Source organism: Pinus tabuliformis, chromosome 1_2 (assembly GCF_031772625.1).
Source record: "Pinus tabuliformis cultivar Carrire ecotype Pingquan chromosome 1_2, CPIR1, whole genome shotgun sequence".
NCBI lineage: Eukaryota > Viridiplantae > Streptophyta > Pinopsida > Pinales > Pinaceae > Pinus > Pinus tabuliformis.
The window spans coordinates 1,291,698,241-1,291,718,343 of NC_142298.1; the positions used below are offsets into that span (position 1 = coordinate 1,291,698,241).

At 38.4% G+C, this 20,103-nt stretch overlaps 1 protein-coding gene across 1 annotated transcript in view; it reads left to right on the plus strand.

The window, feature by feature from the left end:
• Nucleotides 1-4,770: 4,770 nt before the first annotated feature.
• The window catches only part of LOC149210949 (uncharacterized), a 56,702-nt gene continuing 41,369 nt past the window's right edge, over nt 4,771-20,103 (plus strand). The window contains exon 1 of the mRNA XM_089399149.1: nt 4,771-4,789. Coding sequence (XP_089255275.1) covers nt 4,771-4,789 — 19 coding nt within the window. The remainder of the gene's footprint in view (nt 4,790-20,103) is intronic.

A 20,103-nucleotide genomic window follows, 5' to 3' on the forward strand; every position in this document is an offset into this window, starting at 1 on the left:
TTGTTGCCTCGCTCGCTTGATATGGAAGTTGACCGTGGTAGCTCTTCTGTGTTGATGTGTAGTGGGTGGATCTTCTCTCCTCGCTATCCGTCATGGGACTACTTGGTTTCCATCTTGATGGTTGTCTTGCGGGGTGATGTGGGTGATGATATGTTGAATTTTTAACCCACGATGGCTTTTTCTTTACTTCACCCTATTGTGGTGTCTTCTTTTTCAATATGACTTCAACCACTGAGCCCTCCTCAGATGTGTCAGCACCTGTTACCTTTTCGTCTTCAGCCTTTGTTTGTGTTTGATTGTCGACCATCAACTGCTCATCATCTGATATGTCATTCCCTAGAACATCTTCTGCTTCAGCCTCCTTGGACTCTACCTGTTTATTAATGGAAATATCCTGTAATGTAATTTTCTTCTTTTTATACTAGAGCTTCAGGAATTTCTTCTGTACATTAATATTGATAGTACCCACTGATTCCATCCAAGGGTATCCCAAAACAACATCCATGTTATCCTTATTTGAAGCGTAAAAATCCCCATGCAACACATACTTATCCATAGAAAGCTTCAAATCCTTATAAATTTGAATAGCCTCATCATCAACCTATGTATTTTCAATTTGTTTTGCTGGAACTTGCAATTTTTTTGCCAAATTAACATTGATGAAATTATGCTTGCATATAGGATTTATAGAAACAATGATCTTTTCTTTCTGAATCAATCCATGAACCTGCAATAAGGAGACACCTGTAGCAAATAATCCCTTATGTGTCGCATTCTCCTTTTTTCTAGCCCTAGACCATTTGTCCAAAAAGACTTTTTCAAATTCTGCATCTGAAAGTTTGGTCAACTGCTTTTGGTCAAGTGATGACCACCAATTTTCAGCCTCATCTCTCAGATTAAGCGTCATTGAAACCTTCCAATATCTCCCATGTATGGACTTGTGTCTCTGTATGAATTCTTCAATAGTAGGACCATCATCTTTCCCTGTAAAATATAGCATCTCCATGAAGAGGGTTTGAGAAAAATTCCTCACTTGGCGAAAATTTAAAGTGGCCACAGTTTAGTCAATATTGCTCAGAATCTTTATTATGACCTGTTTTCGGAAATGGAATGACCATTCTGCATCTGCCCATGTGACAGAAATCCTGATCCAGGCACTAGAATTCCATATCTGTGCTGCAACTCTCCCGCCGTCACCAAAATTTCTGCAAAAAAGAGCTGATTTTAAATCAGCGATATCTCCCTCATCCGGACTCCGATTCGACTGATTTTTTTTTTGAAATTTGGTAATTTTGCTCAAAAAATTCAGATATACAATTAGATTTTGTATATCTTGCACCAGGACATCTAGACTTGCGCTGCAAACTCGCTGCCCTGAAAATTGTCTGCAACCCCACTGATTTTTAAATCAGCGATATCTCCTTCATCCGGACTCCGATTCAACCGTTTTTTTTTTTGAAATCGGCTATTTTTTGTCAAATAATACAGATATTTAATTAGATTTTGTATATCTTTCACCAAAACGTACAGATATGATCTGCAAATTCGCCACCCAATACCATGGTTCCCTCATACCATCAACTAATACCATGGGCCCATTAACTACTTGTGGTCCCTTACATGACATGGGTTAACCACCTTATTTATTACTATGGCCCATCCCATTATTACATTATTACCTTGGGTACCTCCCTTGGTACCCCATATTATCCCCCCTAGGTATATAATAGAGTTGCAGTCTTTGTAGCTGGTTCAAGTGGATGGGAGGATGGTTGTTTGGTGGCAGCTTCATTATTTATATCTCCAGCAGGTGGTTCTTGTGTGACAACTGCTTGGTCATCAACTAGTTCTGTAACAACTATATCCTCCTCAACATGTGAATTTTTGCATATCGGCCAACAAAGTGGTTGGTTCTTCTGAAACAGCTATAGTTTGTGTAGTATCCTGGTTATCTACACTTTGCTCATCAGCAGGTGGCTCTTGTGTATCAACCGCCGAGTCAGTAGCAGTCAAGTCTTGTTCTGTTTCCTAGTCATGGTCATCAGCAGGTGGTTCTTGTGTATTAGCCGCTGAGTCAGTAGCAGCCAAGTCTTGGTCTGTTTTCTGGTCATGGTCATCAGCAAGTGGTTCTTGTGTATCAACCGCTGAGCCAGTAGCAGCCAAGTCTTGATCTGTTTTATTGTCATGGTCATCAGTAGGTGGTTCTTGTGTGACACTTGCTAAGCTAGTAACTAGATCCTATGGGATAGCTACATGTTGATTATCTATTTCCTATTTATTAGCAAGTGGTTCTTGTGTAACACCTGCTGAGTCAGTAGCTACTACGTCTTGATCTATTTCCTGATCATGATTATCAGTAGGTGGTTCTTATGTAGCACCTGCTGGACTAGTAGCTGGTTCTTGTGGGGCAGCTACCTCTAGGTCGTTTATCTTTTGCTCCTCAGCAAGTGGTTCTTGTGTAACACCTGTTGAGTTAGTAGCTGGTTCTTATGTAACAACTACCTCTAGGTCATCTATCTTTTGCTTCTTAGCAAGTGGTTCTTGTGTGACACATGTTGAGTCAGTAGCTTGTTCTTGTGGGACAGCTACATGTTGTACATCGTCTTGGGTGTCTACTTTTGATAAATTAGCAGTTGGTTATTGTGAAGAAGCTGCGTCTTTTGAAAGGAATGATGTCACAAAATCCTGGACATTTTGCATTTCGGTACCCGAGGGTGAGGAAGGTAAGGATTCGGGGTCGGTGGGTATGGGGTTTTAGGATAATGGGTGGGGAATTTGGGGTGGAGGTCTCTGTTGCTGCTTCAGAAGACGTCCTCCTTCATCTTTGAGGTAAGGAGGCAGGAAAAACAATGGTTTTTATTTTATGGGTGGCCTTCTTTCGGGTAGGAGGGACATCAGAAGTAATAGCTTCTTTAATTGAGGCCCTTGTTCGTCTTTTTGATGGGGGCATAACCATTTCTTGCCTTTTCCTTTTCCTTGTTAGCATAGCCAGGGGAATGTCGTCATCTAAATCATCGTTGGGGATATCGATAGTGGGAGTGGATGATCCACGTAAATTATGGGGTGGGGTCGATGTAATGGCGGGGTCAATTGGACTAACTATCACGGATGGCTAGGGATTCAACATTCACTTGGGGAGTTTCGGCTACTGCTTGAGAAATTTCGGCAGTTTCTTGAGGATTTTCAGCTGTTGGTTGAGTAACTTCAGTAGCTTTCTAGGGGTTTCCAGCTGCTGGTTGAGGGATTTCAGCAGCTTCCTGGGGTGGGTTGTTAAGGGGAGGAGGGTTCTGTAGGGTAAAGCCCCTAAGGATTAAAAGCTGAACCAGGCGATGGTGAGTGAGGGAGAGGAGTGGGTACTTTGCATTCGTGGAATAATGTGACATATTCTTTAGACACCCAAGCAGATAGTATCGCATATTCAATAAACGACCATGTCTTAAATGATTCAACAATATAAAGTCATGCTGGTACACTACCTGGTAACGTCCTTCGCAGGTGAGGTAGTGCTTGAAAAACTCTGCAACCTTTGGCCATGGAGGTGGTAATGAATGCAGTGCCACACCCCTGCCTTTAGGTTTGACCCGCTCCCCAGGTAGAAGAAAATCTTGTTGTGCGTTCAGAATGATGTGTTTACAGCTGAACCAATAGATGCCATCGGCTAGTAATCCTGAAACCTGCACTATATCTTCCTCTGTTACCGGAATTCGCACTCCCCAAACAGTAGAATAACCTTCCTTTAAATTACGTGCGAATTCCAGGACTTGCTGAGAATCAAATTCCTGGAGCCTTCGGAAGTAATCCACCCAGCCTGCTTGCAGAAAAATTTGATATGCTTCTGGGTGTAATTCCAATAGAGCCGTTGAACCAGGTTCATTTCGAATAGCGTTACCTCCCATAGTTACCGGTTTAGTAAAATGCACAATACAGAGCCGAGTTACCACAACCGAGACAGAGTAAGATATTGCAAATGAGGTTATTACATTATAAGGCAGGGATAGGGTGACGAGACACGATCGTAATAAAAAACGACGGTGATTGGCATATTGGGTAATGATTGCAAAATTTTGATATTCCCCCAAACTGCAGCTAAAATGATAATTTTTTAATGTACGACGATTTCGGTAATCATATCAGAATCTTCTCATTAACTATAGTTTAATATTTACACATAAACACGCATACCTCACATTTTACCTTTGATCGTTGTGCTGAAAGTATAATCTCGTCATTTAATAGATTACCAATGGTTATGGGAAAGGGTTGTAAGGTATGAGGGTATTTATATGAAAGGCTTTCTCTATTCACAAGAGGTAGTAGTGAAGGAACACAATTATCAAGATGAATGGCTGATTCTCTCAATGGAAAATGATATGTATTGGTCGTTTTTGAGAGGAATTGATGCCTCAATTACGGAAAAATGGGAAAATTGATGCTTTTTCGGAAAGATGGAAAAAGTTGGTGTTTCGGAAATGGAGAAATTGGTGTCTCAGCAATGGAGAGAATGGGGAAAATTTGGTGTTTCAGCAACGGGGGAAATGGGCAAAGATTGGTGTTTCAACAACGGTCGAAACTGGTGTTTCAGCAACAGGAAAAAAAAGATGCTGCTGTTAAAGAAGAATAGGAAAATGTTGTTGAAGGGTAGTATGAGGGGATGGATTATGAATTGAAGTGGAATGGAAATATTTCCCAAACTTAAACCTGATCCTTCTTGTAATGAAAATGTTCCTTCAACTAGCCTTTGAATCTAAGACCTACAAAATAAATTGTAATATGGCAGCCCTTGACAAAGGCTATTAGTTAAGTAATCTAATCTAATAATAATAGAAGAATATATAATGCAGAGATTAAGTGCAATGAGGGGCAAGAGGCTCCCCCAAAAAGATATAATGTGAATATGCCATGCAGGTGGCCTTAAAATGCTCCCTAGAAATTAGTTGCTGGTACAGATGAAGCCGATACCTATTTACTAACAACGAAGTTCTAGAACCATCAATTGTTAGGAGCCTTACTGTTCCATTGGGAAAAATAGTATCTATCTCATAAGGTCCCAGCCACCTTGTTCGTAGTTTCCCTTGAAAATTTTCAAACCTGGAGTCATATAATAAAGCCCAATTGCCTTTTTGGAACTGCTTATGCTTAATAGTTTTATCATGCCACCCGATTCTTTGTTGCTGAATCATAGTTGTTTGATGGATGGCATCCAACCTTTTTTCATACAATTCCTGCAGCTATTGTAACCTAGCTATCTGTGCATCAGTCAAATCAAGGTTAACAGCTAAAGCAGTTCTTAATGTTTTAATTTCAAATTCCACAAGAAAAACAACACTTTTACCATAAACCAATTCATAAGGTGAAAAACCTGTAGTGTTTCTCCAAGTAGTTATGTAAGCCCATAATGCCTCAAGCAATCTTTGAGACCAATCTTTCCTATTCTCCTTTACTGTTTTTGTTAAAATAGCTTTTATGACTTTATTTGTACTTTCCACCTGACCATTAGCTTGGGGGTGGTAAGGTGTAGTCATTTTATGATTGATATGATATTTTTGAAGAATAACTTTAAAACCATGAGAATTGAAAGGAGGTCCTCCATCTGTGACTAGTTCTCTAGGCACCCCAAATCTAACGAAAATTTCTTCAAATAAAAAGGTTAAAACAGATTCTTCATTAGCCTTAATAAGTGCCTTAGCTTCCACCCATTTAGTCATATAATATGTACAAACCAATATATAAAATTTTTGGTTGGATGGAGGATTGATGGGCCCTACGAAATCTAGAGCCCATCTTTAAAAGGGTTCAAGTATTACCTGAGGGTTCAGTGGCATTTCATCTCTATGATTGGGTTGGCCCATTCTCTGACAACTGTCGCAGGCCCTGACATATTTCTTTGCATCCTTGAAAAGTGAGGGCCAATAATAACCCATCCTAAGAATTTTATGTGCTATTCTCTTATCAGCAAAATGCCCACCACAAGGGCCTTCATGACAAGCCTTCAATATATCATAAGCCTCATCTTCTCTAATGCATCTTCGGATTTCCTGATCTAGTCCTGTATGAAAAATACACCCACTTATCCAGCTATACCTAGCACTTTGTTGAATGATCTTTCTTTTCTCCTGATGTGATAGGTGTGATGGTAGCTTCCCTTCAACCAGATAATTGGCAATGTCTGCATACCATGGTGAGCAAGCAGATACTGCAAACAATTATTCATCAGGAAAGGAATCATCTACTGGAGTATTATCATTAGTTTTTATCCAAGAAAGGAAATCAGCAACTACATTTTCTTTACCTGGTTGATCCACAATTGTAATATCAAATTCCTGTAGTAATAATAACCATCTGGTAACTCGAGCATTTGTAACAGATTTATTCATTAAATACTTGATAGCCGAGTGGTCAGTATGAACAAAAGTAGGATAACCAATAATGTAATGTCGAAATTTATTAATAGCATAAATAATTGCTAAAAATTCTTTCTCGGTAACTGTGTAATTAAGCTTAGCATGGGTCATATTCTTACTAATGAAATAAATAACATAAGGAAGATTGTTTTCTTCTTGACCCAAGATAGCTCCAATTGCAGTATTCGAAGCATTAGAGGATATATGAAAGGGAAGTGCCCAATCAGCTCCCCTCAGAATAGGAGTTGTAGACAATTGATGCTTAAGTTCATCAAATGCTTTCTGACAGGCATCAGTCCACTTAAATTTAGCATTTTTCGTAAGTAACACAAACAAAGGAGAAGCTATTTTAGAAATGTTTTTGATAAATCTTCTGTAATATCCAGCATGTCCTAAAAAACTTACATCAATTTGTGTTTTAGGAATAGGAAGGGTCTGAATTACCTGTACTTTGGATGGATCCACTTGAATCCCAAGGAATGAAATGAAGTGTCCTAGTACAATTCCTTCGTTCATCATCATATGAAATTTTTCGGTACTCAACGAAAGATTAGCTTGTATGCATCGTTTAAGTACTTTCTCAAGGTTTTGTAGTGCATCTTCAAAAGTCACACCATAGGGAGTGAAATCATCCATAAATATCTCCAAAGAATCATTAAGAAGATCAGAAAAGATTCCTATCACTGCTCTTTGAAATTTTGCTGGATCATTACATAGTCTAAATGGAAGAACTATATAAGCAAAAGTCCCCCAAGGACTAGTAAAAGTGGTTTTGTCTTGATCTTGAGGTGCAATTTTGATTTGGTTATATCCACTAAAGCCATCTAAAAAGGAAAAGAATTTCTTTCCTGACAAGCTGTCCAACACCTGATCAATAAATGGCAAGGGGAAATGATCTTTTTGGGTAGCTTTATTTAAGGCTCTATAATCTACACACACTCTCCATTTCCCGTTTTTCTTAGGTACTATTACCAACGGAGAAACCCATTCACTATCAGATATGGGGTATATAAACCCTGCATCAAGCAACTTTTGAAGTTCTTCCTTAACAATTTCCCTCAAATTGGGATTCATTCACCGCTGGGGTTGACAGACTGGTCGGGCCCCCTCCTTAATATAGATACGATGAGTACATAATTCAGGAGAGATCCCCTTCATGTCTGTGTAGTCCCATGCGAATGCTTCCTTGTTCTCACGGAGCAACTTCATTAGTTGTTGTGTTTCAGCATCTGATAAATTGGGGTTTATGTTCAATGCTTTGCCAAATTCAATTTCTACTGTTATGCTTTTAGAGGAGATAGTAGTTGATGTTTGAGGTAAATTTTTAGATTTAAGCTTTTGCTGTGTTTCAGGATCCAGGATTGCAGTTAACTGATTATATGTTTCAGAAGTAACTAAGGAAGGTTTAGAAATAAAATTACTAATTACTTAATCTTCTGTGGTATCTTTAAGAGTTAAGTCTTGCCCAATGGTCAAAATGGGTTGAGTATCATTATCCTCATAGTCTAACCATACAGAATCATCATTGTTAATCATAGGTGTAGCATGAGGGTACAACGTAAGTTGCTTAGTTTCACATCCATTAGAAATTGTCATTGAACCTGATCTACAGCTGATAAAAGCATATGCTGTAACCAGCCAGGGTCTCCCTAAAATCAGAGGATGCCCCCCCAACTTTGCGTTAGTCTGTAATACAACAAAATCAACTAGGTAATTCCAGGATTCAACTAAAATGATCGGGTCTTCAATAACCCCCTCTGGTTTGATTGTGGAACAATCAGCTAATTCCAGGATAGTTGGTTTCTCTCTAATTACATTTTTCAACTGTAACAACTGTGCAGTTTCAAGGGTCATAATATTTATAGCAGCACCTAGGTCTACCAGAACTCGTGAAACAATAGTTTTTCCAACTTGTACTGTGACCATGGGGTGACTAGGATCACCATATTTTATAGGGGGGACTTTTCCCGACATTAAAGCAGCTAGATCACCCACCACATGAACTGTAAGGGGATCTTTAGCCTTCCTACTAGGTTTCTTGATGCAAATGTCTCTGATGGTTCTGGCATAGATTGGCACATCTCTGAGTGCTTGTAAAAGTGGAATTTTAACATACAGATTTTGCAATTCCCCTAAAAGGTTAAAAGCAGGTGGCTCAGGCGTCTTAGTGAGAGCCAAACTATTATATACCTAGGGGGGATAATATGGGGTACCAAGGGAGGTACCCAAGGTAATAATGTATTAATGGGATGGGTCATAGTAATAAATAAGGTGGTTAACTCATATCATGTAAGGGACCACAAGTAGTTAGTAATAATGTAATCGGCCCATGGTATTAGTTTGATGGTATGAGGGAACCATGGTAATGACCCATGGTATTTTATGTATGAGGCCTATATAGAGGCTAGAGACTCCTCATCAAGAGTGTCAAGGAATATTGTATGAACAAGCATATGCCTTGTGGAGTGTTCTCCTTCCTTAAGGAGTGAATGTATGGTGTTGCCCTACCTTAAGGGTTTGATCAATAAAGAAGCATTTCTATCTATTTCTATCTTGTTATTCTTGGGTTATTTTTATTATCATAATATCCTTGGGTTAGATCTATAACAAGTGGTATCAGAGCTGTAACAAGTGGTATCGGAGCACTTTCTTGGGTAAACAATGGAGAATTTTTTTTTTTAATTTTTTGCATGATTTCAGGGGCAGCGAGTTTGCAGATATGATCTGTATGTTTTGGTACAAGATCTGAAAAATATAATTGTAGATCTGGATTCTATGTGATTCAAAAAAAAAATCGGCTGAATCGGAGTCCGGATGAAGGAGATATTGCTGATTTAAAAATCAGTGAGGTTGCAGACAATTTTTCGAGGCAGCGAATTTGCGGCACATATCTAGACATCTTGGTGCAAGATCTACAAAATCTAATTGTAGATCTGGATTCTGTGTGAAAAAGTACCTAATTTCAAAAGAAAAATCAGTCGAATCGGATTCCGGATGAGGGAGATATCACTGATTTAAAATTGGCTCTTTTTGCAGAAATTTTGGTGACGGCGGGAGAGTTGCAGCGTAGATCTGAAATTATAATGCCTGTATCAAGATTTCTATCACATGGGCAGATGCAGAATGATTGTTCCATTTCCGGAAACAGGTCATAATACGAATTCTGAGCAATATTGACAGAATTGTGGCCATTTAAAACTTTCGCCATTTTTTTTTTTTTTATTTTATTGCAGGCCAAGATTGGAGTTTGAGGGACTGGTATAAATTTGATGGCTCTCATCGAGCCAAATGGCTAGCACAAATGGCTAGCAAAAAGAGCTGATTTTAAATCAGCGATATCTCCCTCATCTGGAATCCGATTCGACTGATTTTTTTTTGAAATTAGGTATTTTTTCACAAAGATTCCAGATCTACCATTAGATTTGACAGATCTTGCACCAGGACGTCCAGATCTGCGTCGCAAACTCGCTGCCCTGGAAAATTGTCTGCAACCCCACTGATTTTTAGATCAATGATATCTCCTTCATCCAGACTCCGATTCAACCGATATTTTTTTTGAAATCGGCTATTTTTTCACAAAGAATCCAGATATGCAAGTAGATTTTGCAGATCTTGCATCAAAACATACAGATCTGATTTACAAACTCGCCGCCCCCGAAATCTTGCAAAAATAAAAAAAAAAATTCTCCACTTTTTGGCCTAAGAAAGTGCTCTGATACCACTTGTTATAGATCTAACCCAAAGATATTATGATAATAGAAATAACCCAAGAATAACAAGATAGAAATAGATAGAAATGCTTCTTTATTGATCAAACCCTTAAGGTAGGGCAACACCATACATTCACTCCTTAAGGAAGGAGAACACTCCACAAGCCATATGCCTGTTCATACAATAATCCTTGACTATTCTTGATACAATTCCTTGACATGGAGTCTCTAGCCTCTATATAGGCCTCATACATATAATACCATGGGTCATTACCATGGTTCTCTCATACCATAAAACTAATACCATGGGCCCATTATATTATTAATAACTACTTGTGTCCCTTACATGATATGGGTTAACCACCTTATTTTTTACTATGGCCCATCCATTATTACATTATTACCTTGGGTACCTCCCTTGGTACCCCATATTATCCCCCCTAGGTATATAACACAAACGCTCAGGGAATGGTGGCTTTGTTGTTTCAGCAGTTTTATTAGAGGATGGCTTAACTGTTTCAACATCCTTATTAGATGATTTATTCTTTTCTGTCTCTTCTTTATCAGAGTTGGAAGAGGTAATATCATCAATAATTGGCTCAACTACTCTCCCAGATTGTAAATGAATATCATTACACTGCACAGGAGATGTAGGCAGTATCTGAATGTCAATGACTTGCACATCTTTATTATTATTAGGGTTAGGGTTCGGTTGTATAGGCAGTTGAGGCTTCATGGTCTGATTATTCGGTGGGGTACCTGACGGGAGAGAAAGTTGTTGCTGGAACTGAGGAAATTGGTTTGTGAATGGAGTTTGTTGAGCTCTCTAGTTTGGGTTTGATTGGTTAAAATAGGATTGTTGTAGAAGCCAGGGAGTCCACATTGCAGAGTCTATAAAGGGAGGGTTTGTTTGCTGCATGGGTGGGAAATTCATTTGATTAAGGGGTGGGTATTGCATTTGGTTAAAGAGCGGGTAATTTGCTTGATTAAAAGAGGGATAATTATTCCAACGATTAAATGGCATACTAGAGTTCGTACCTTGTTCTCGTGATTGCCATTGCCTCCTTTGTGTCAGTAGATAAATTGCTTCAGCTTCCTCCTCAATTGGTTGTAACGCTGCCTTTATCCCTGGTAAAGAGGGGCATTGTTGAGTTTCATGGTCCTTCTCACGAATGGTACAGATTGGTACCTTGTCTAGTGGGCATTCCCTCAATGGGTGTTTTTCTCTGCATTTAGGGCAGAAAATGTCCAAAGCAGCTTCTGCCTCTGCCTGCTTCTTTTTAACCTGCAAGGTATCAATCCGTGAAGCAAAATAAATTAACATTTCAGTCTTGAATTCGTCAAGTAGATTACCTATTTTAGCTCTTGTTGCTCCTCCACTGGCTGATTTCTGGACCCTTGAATAAGTACTATCCCTACTCTTTGATTTATTTGTAGCTCCTCTTGAACACCTCTTGCAGAGGTTAACGATTTCATCATATGATTCTTTAGATATATCCCCTTTACCAAGCATATTTAACATATCTAAACAATCATCCCTTACCCCTTTCAATAATATTGTTTTAAGAATATCTTTACTTACATCAGGGTGCTCAGATCTCTGCAGATTATACTGGAGTCTTTCCACAAAGTCCTCCAGATTTTCATCCTCCTTCTGAACCATCTTGAATAATTCCTCCCTTTTTTCTCTCGTCCGGCAATAGTCTTGGTATTTGGCCAGAAATTTCTCCTTCATCTGATCCCATGTTGTGATCACATGACCTCCCAAGCTCATAAACCATCTTAGTGCATTTCCTTTTAGTGTTGCTGGAAACAACTTTAACTTTTGAGCATTATTAACATAATCATAACTTCTGCACAATATATCAAACTCAAAAAGAAACTCATCAGGGTCTTCAAAGGATAAACCATGGAAGTTAGGTAGGGCTGAGAGTGGAATATTCTTCATAGGAGTTGTACCTCTGGGAAGTTCCTCAATAGGGAATTCCAAAGTGGAGAGAGAATTCTCACCTCTTCGTTCACCTCTATGTCCTCCACTAAAGATTCCTTCATTGTTTCCATCCATTGGTTGCTTTCCTGATGCACTTGCCCAGTCTTCTATGTCTTTCGTTGGACTCTCAATGTCCTGAACTGGTTCCTCAACTTCAATATCTTCTACTGGTTCTTCAACTTCATCCACTGGTTCCTCGGTATGTTCTACTATTTCTACAACCCTTTCAGGTCCCACTACTTCCTCTATTTGATAGTCCGTTTGGAGAGAGTGCTGAGTCTGTGGCCTCTGAGAGCTTAGCCTCTGGGATGTCTCAGCTTTTGAAATAATCTCATCGATGAAAGTTTTTCTTCCTCCTCTTCCTTTACCCTTGCCACTTGTAGGATTAGTTTTCTTGCATCCTCTCATGCATCCTGCGTATCTACAAAAAATTCATCAGTACTTTTAAAATCTATAATTGCCTTCCCCGGCAATGGTGCCAAAATGTTGGTCACTTTAATTGCTTATTGAATTAAACAACAAAGTGTGACATTAATTGTCAACCCAGGGAAGTCTTGTTATTTCAAAGGAAACTGCATACTATATGCACTCAATTTTACAAGCAACAAAAGTTGTAGTACAAACAAATCATGCCTTAATTTAACAAACTGAAGCTCCACTCTGCATTACAGCAATTACACTCTATTGCAGATAACTATCAAAGAATGCTTAATTCCACTCAAAGAGTCATATAATGAAAAAGAATCAACCTTCAAAGGAAAACAATGGTTGTGTTGTAACAGAGAGTCAGGACCCTATCCCTAGAGCGGGAATCTCCAGCACTTGCCTCTGATTAGCTAGCGTGCCAATTCACTCTGTAACTTAATCACCAGTGAAACACTAATGAATTAACTTTGAATCATAGAATAATCAATTGAGAAAGAAACAGAGTTTTAGCAAAGGTATTATAAACAATATTGAACAAACAGTACTTGTTAACAAGGCATGAATAAAAGACACACTTAACACACTGCAGAAATGTAATGGGTGAATCTTGTGATGAAGATGGGCACTGTCCTTCTCACAAGATTCCCTAGGAGACAAGAACTAGAAAAAGATGTTCAGAACAAAATTTTATTCATCCATCAATATGTCATATTACAAAAAGAATTCTAGTCCTGTTCCTTCAGCTGAGCCTTCTTCCACAGTCTGTTCCTCCCCTCTAATGTAGATGTATCCTCTTTATAAAGAGGAGACATCTATTACAAAATATTTTCATTATTTTAACCCATTGTACAAAAATAGGGAAATCAATTTCCCGTCAACAGAATGTTGTTACAGTAATATTGTCTTTAGATTATAGGCGTTACATCAAATGTAACAGATTCCTCGGTGATCAGTCTGGTTCCTTTGCTGCTGTCAAATTTAGAACGCAAATCTCAACTGTTTCAGCATTGAGATTCGCGTGCTGTTTTTACTGTTTCAGCAACTGCAAAAATAGTCTCGCAAACTCTAGGCTGTTTCAGCAACACGGACTGCACATCATTCTTTAACTATTCAACACTTAATAATTCAAAGATTAACTATGAATATATCGTGATTACATGATAAACAATTAAACGTATTGTGATAAGAAGAATCATTACATACCTTTGGGATAATTGGGTTAAAACACTGACAAAGACTTTTAAATGTAAGTTGAAAAGGGTGATATCATAGCAAAATGTATGGTCAAAAAGGAAAAATATGAGGTCCTAACAATGGCTGCCATGGTCTCCTTGGTGTGATGAAATAAGAGGACTCCACTTCTTTGCTTGACTCTCTAAGTACTGCCTTGAGTCTAGGAAGCTCCAGACGTTAACCTATTGAATGTTCTAGCTCGCAAATATTGCACAAGTTGATGCTGTTCAATTCTCATTCCCTGAAGGGATGTTTCTTTTGAAGCTAGGGGTGTGTTAGCTTCTGCTTGTGTTTTCTTGATCTGTGTTGTTGTTATCTGGGAAGATACAATACTAAGGATATCGGTCTTGAAATTTTTGAACAAATTCCCGATCTCTGCTCTGGTTATTCCTCCACCTGCAAATTTTTGTATTTGGGGAGAGGAATCTCGAATTGTAATTGTCCCCTTAGATGATCCTCTAGAGCATCTTAGAAATATCTTTACAATTTCAGTGAATGGTTCCTGTGATATATGCCCTTTTCCTAGTAGGGTCAGAGTATCAAGGTAGACGTCCCTCATTCCCCTGATAAATATGGTCTTCAAGATCTCATGGTCTAAATCACTGTGTTTAGACCTCTGCAAATTATAATGGAACTGCTCTACATAGTCCTCCAAGCTCTCATCCTCCTTCTGTAGCATTCTGAATACTTCTTTCCTCAAGTCCCTAGTTCTGCAATAGTTTTGGTACTTTTATAAGAATGTCTCCTTCATATCACTCCATGTTGGAATAGAAGTGGAGCCCAACGCCATGAACCATCTCAAGGATGCTCCTTTTAAAGCAGTAAGAAATAATTTGTTTCTGAGCATCTAAGATATAGTCATAGCTCCTGTATAAGACATCAAAGTCAAATAAGAAGGTGTCTGGGTCTTCCACAATCATCCCTTGAAAGGATGGTAAGGATGATAGAGGAATATTTTTCATGGGAGCTTTGCCTCTGGTATCCCTAATTGGGAACTCAAAGGTGGTGATAGTATCATATGTTTTAGCGTTGTTTTCACTGTTGTCTCCCATTTATAATCCTTCTAACCCTTGTTGTAATAGAAATTCTTCAAGCTTCTCTTCTGATTCTCTTGTAGGAGGATTTTATGGCTTCGGTAATTTTAGGGCTAGTTGTTTCAACGCACTACCCGAATTTAGATACTGATAAACCAACATATGCTCTCCTGTCTCAGGTTTTTGATGTCCCCCCTTAGTTTCCCCTTTTCCCTGGGTCTTAAAGTTCTGGCTATTAGCTTCCCCCTGTTTTTTCCTAAATTGGATGCTTATTCTTGGGAGTGTGGTAGCTAGCTTTAGAATGGTATGACCCTAAGATAGAGGAATCATAGGTTTATGCCATTTTTATGGGAGTAACAACTTTTTGTGGCCCTGTTTTCCTTGCATCCCTTTGAGAGCTTGATTTTTCTTTTTTTACCTTGGAGATTAGTTCTTGGATAAATGTTTTCCTACCCAAATCTACACTCTTCCTTTCCTTTTTATGACCCATTTTTCCTGTGACTAATTAGAGTGGGGTTAGTTTTGGTATTTGTATAGTTCCTATAGTTGCGGACATGGACCCTAGGTGTATTGATTCACACTCTAAGTGTCTCAGTCTTCAACAGTGGTGAGCCCACTTAGGTATGTTAGAGTGATGCATAGGTTCTTACCTCTCATCTCAGCGCCCAACAACTGAAGCGTTAAAGACATGCTAAAAAAAATACTAAAATGCCACACCCTAAGTTCCCTAGTGATCACAACGGTGAGCTCGCCCAGGTGTGTTAGAGCGATGTGCAGGTTCTTACCTCTCATTTTATCGCCCAACGATTGTGGACTAAGAATACTCTCTCATCATGTAGACAACCTTGCTGGCTGTATCGTCAACTGCAATCCCCGACAATGACGCCAAAAATTAGTGTTGTTTTAATCAATCCTAATTGACTGAGACTACAACATTTAATTGTTAACCCAGGGTAGGTCTTGCTGTTTCAATGGAGTTCACACTATTTGTGCCGATACACTATAGCCAAAAATGAAAAATAGGAAGAACTGTAAAATATGTCATTGAACCAATTGAAAAAATTAAATAATTCCTGTAGAAATTAAAACACTCCACATAATTGAAATTTCACTTCGCAATTACCAGAGTAAGGGCGTGCCACACAGTAAACTAATGACTACACCAGCTGGTCACTATCATTCGGTTTAATCAAACAGTGTAACAACATAATATAATATGGAATATAAGTGGATGTATTTCTAAATTTATACAGCAACAACAGAAAACCATATGAAAATAAAAGAAACAATAATGTACACTACTTCTACCGCTGTAGTCCCTGCTAAAGAGGAGGTCCTTTCCTCCCTAGCAGGGGCACAGGAATAACACAAAATTAGTTAACAAATCAGATGAAGGGAAGTAATAGCATCAATGTAGTGATTTTAATATTAAAAATAATCCTGAGTTATAAGAGCAGAGTAATAATGCTTTTCTATATGCCATCCTTGTACATGGGAAATCGAGTTTCTTTTATAATTATTACATGCTTAAAATTAGGAATATATCATTCATGAGAATCTTGTGCTTCTCATGTTGATCATAAAATAGAAGTAGTTACAACCTATTTCGAAATACAAATACTTCTCAGATACATTCATTAAGATTGAAACCACTTAGGTCTGTTGCTTCTAAAATAAATAATTTCTAACACCCGACAACTATTGTGTGGAATAGTACCCAAACCTTTTCCAACTATGGTGCAACAGCATCCTGCGGTCGAATAAGGGTTTTGGAGGTAATGGAAATTACTTGCGACAACACCCTTGGTGTAACAACGATCCTCTGTGCCATCACGTGGTGTAACAACAGCCTGTAACAACATTCAGTGTGCAACAACAACCTGTAACAGCATACAAGGTGCAACAACAAACTTCTCTACCCTGCTCTGAAACCGATTAGTGCGGCATGTTTACTCTGTAACCTTGTTCCCGCGAGAAACACCTAAAAGAGAGAAGAGCTTCCAAAATACTCCTCCAATTTTCACCCCAGTTAGCCACAACAAGGAATATAGTATTTTTTTATTCAACAAAACATGAAAAAATAATATGATAGTTGAATAGGTTGTATAAATGAGAAAAACGGTGATTAATCGTGTGAAGTTTCATGGGCCTAGAGGATAAGAGGATCAAAACTAGGGAAAGAAAGTGCCGAAAATAGGTAGAAAGTCACACCCAATAGTATGCACAGTAGGTTAGGTTCTACTCATGCCACACTCAGTCACGAAAACATATCAAGGTGTTCAGAGACCATTCCTCCAACTTAACTACAGTAAAAACTCATGATGGAACTAATTTTAACTATGAAAGTGAAAATTCCATTAATTCAACTTGTAGATGCTAATAAACATTGCATGAGAGGGAAAGGGCTAGTTTATGTGCAGAAGTGAAGATACTATTTTTTTCACATTTCATTAAACCAATAACCTACTTGCATGTATCATTGGTGTACTTCACATTTTCTTGCAAATCAGAAATCTAACTTGCAACATGCTTCTGAATAAAAACACTAATTCTACTCTGTTTTGCAGTGAGAAAAAGAGTAGGTTGGATAGGTCTAAGAGCTTCTCTTAACAATAAAATCACAGTTTGGGGATCATTATTCATCTTAAACAAGCTAGGGTTGAAAGAGGGAGAAAATTAAGTGGATGAAAATGGTGCTACCAGCCTAGTATAGGAGGTCATGTATTACTAGAAGAGGGCCTATATTACTATGGGTGGGGTTCTAGGAATCTTTTGAGGGTGGAGATGGTGTTTTGAGGGCAGGAGAAGATGGATGGACGTAGAAGGGAGTTCATTGAGGTTGGGGAAGCCTCTTAGCCAATTTTAAGACCTCTCAGAGGTTTGTCTTACACCAAGGTGGATGCCCATGGTGTCCTTAAATGCCTAAACAAAATGACTGTGGAAACAAAGTTGAGACAAATGTCAAGGGTAAGGGGAGGGGATGGAGAAGTCCAAGTGGAGATGAAAAGATGTTCCCACCCCTGTAGATCAATCATAATCCCGCAAATCACCAAATGCGTGCATCAAATGATCAATAACACAGTGAGAAAAACATGATGGAAAAGATGAGTTGAAATTGATTAACATCTATTTTATTTCCAAATTCTATTCAGGTCACTAAACTAACTCATAAGTTGCAGAAAGTAATCATGCAAAAGGATAACTAACATCTATCTATTTCCAAGAAATAAGAAACAAATGTTTTTGGATCAAGAATGAAAATCCTTCCAGTCAATCTTCCCACAAGAGAGGTGATAGGGAAGCTTGCGATCACAATTTTTTATAGCTTAACATCTACTACAACAAAAGAAAGACATGAAATGATTGGAAACAAGAATAAGATAGAAATACAGAAGAGGGATTAAAGCCTCTGGGTTAGGCCCAAGCTAAAGGATTTCAGCCCTTTAGGACTAGCTCAGATGCAAATCAATAACAAGCTTCTCATTAGAAGAAAATAGTAGTCTCATACATCATATTAAAGGTAACAATAACAATGTCAAGCCCTAGGCTCATTAGCTACTCTTAGCTGAATAAAATTTTGAATCCTAATGAGCATGATAGCTATTTTATTTAGATGAAAAGGTAGCGGATTGCATTTGCCTTGAAAATATGAGTTGTTCCCTCCAATAGCTTGAAAATTGTGAATCTGGACCTCCTTGAGATTCACTTTCACTTGGAGTTACTAAAATGGCAGTGGATTCGAGCTTGTGAGTGAGGATTTGATGATCTCAAGCTAAGTTAGAGAGTTAAGGAGGTATACAAGCCTCCATAGATTCTCTCCTAGTTGTCTCCATCAATTTCCTTCATAGTAAATCCCTCAAAAATTATTTTTTTTCCTGCAACTTAATCACATTAGGACACACACTATGAAAAACACCTTTCAATCTTCTTGTTAAGCATATTATGACTAAAAAAGAGAATTAATGTGAGAAAAGGACAATTCCAAGGGCTGAAGGATAACATAATGAACCTAAAAAGATAGCTATTAATGGGACACATCATCACCCCCTAGCTGAAGGTGTTTCTCATCCTCTGAGAAACTTAGTCACCCATATGCAGCTCATTCATGGTCATAGTGGCTTCTTTGACATCCCAAGGCATGTCAAATGGTTTTCCCTCCTGTGGATAAAAACTTGCATTTGCCTCTATCTCTGTTCATACCTTTTGTTCCTCTGCCTTGTTTCTTTCTTCTTGTAATCCCAACAACAAAGGTGGATTGAGTTTGAGTCCTATTCATTTTATTTTTAGTATTTTCATAATTCATTTGTACAATCAGGTTCTCTCCAAGGCATTCCTTAGCCTTTCAAGAGAGTGATACTCTCTAATTTGTAGAATGTGGGGTAAGGTATGCCACCTTCTCTTACAAGCTTGTAGACACTCTGTTCCGAACATCCTAAAAGTGTCCTAAAAATGTAGGATCAATTTCTCTTGGGTTGCTATGTACCTAGGTGCTAAATCAGAATCAGATGACATGAGGTTGTGATTGTTGATGACAATTGCAGGGCTTACCAATTCTACTCTGATGTATAAGGGCTCATTCTCTTCCCTTGCCATTACCTTCTTTACCTCTATGGCCCTTATCTCCTCATGTGTTAATCAAGATGCTAATGCTATAAGTTGCATTTTTTGTAATCTTGAATTGGGGTCCCAAAATTTTAGATATGTTAGGATCAGATTATGCATATAAAACTCAGCTAGTTTTTCCCTCTCCTCCATACTTACCTTTTTTCAAAACTCAATAAATTTCCTGTAGTCTTCGAAAGGAAAGGACCCATATTGTGCTAGTGTATTAATTTTAAATTGTAGTCACTTCTCATTGAGGAAAATAGCATAGGATTTGGATGGCTCACTACATTATATGGCTTCCATAGCGAGACTTTTCGTAGTGGGAAATTGTGTTTCCTTATCTTGCAGTTATTCTTTCAGTCTTGTATTTTTTGCATGTAGCTTCTCCCTCATGGTTGAATCCCTTAGTTTTAGGTCACTTAACTCCTTCCCATTTCATTGATCTTTTCCTCCATTAGGCCCACATCTTCTACATTTTTGGAATTGTAAATATTCATCCTTCTATGTGTCCTTCCTCTTTCCTTTTCTAATTCAAAGAAGAGTGGGATGACGAACTTCTGGGGTATAATCCTACCTCCTTCAACAAAATTGTAGTAGGATTCTAGACTGGGTTGTGGATCAAGCTCTTGAAGCTCTTGGGGGTCTTTTCCATCTTCTTTTCAAGTCGCTTCTCCTTCTTATAGCTCCTTTTTATGCTCTTGTAG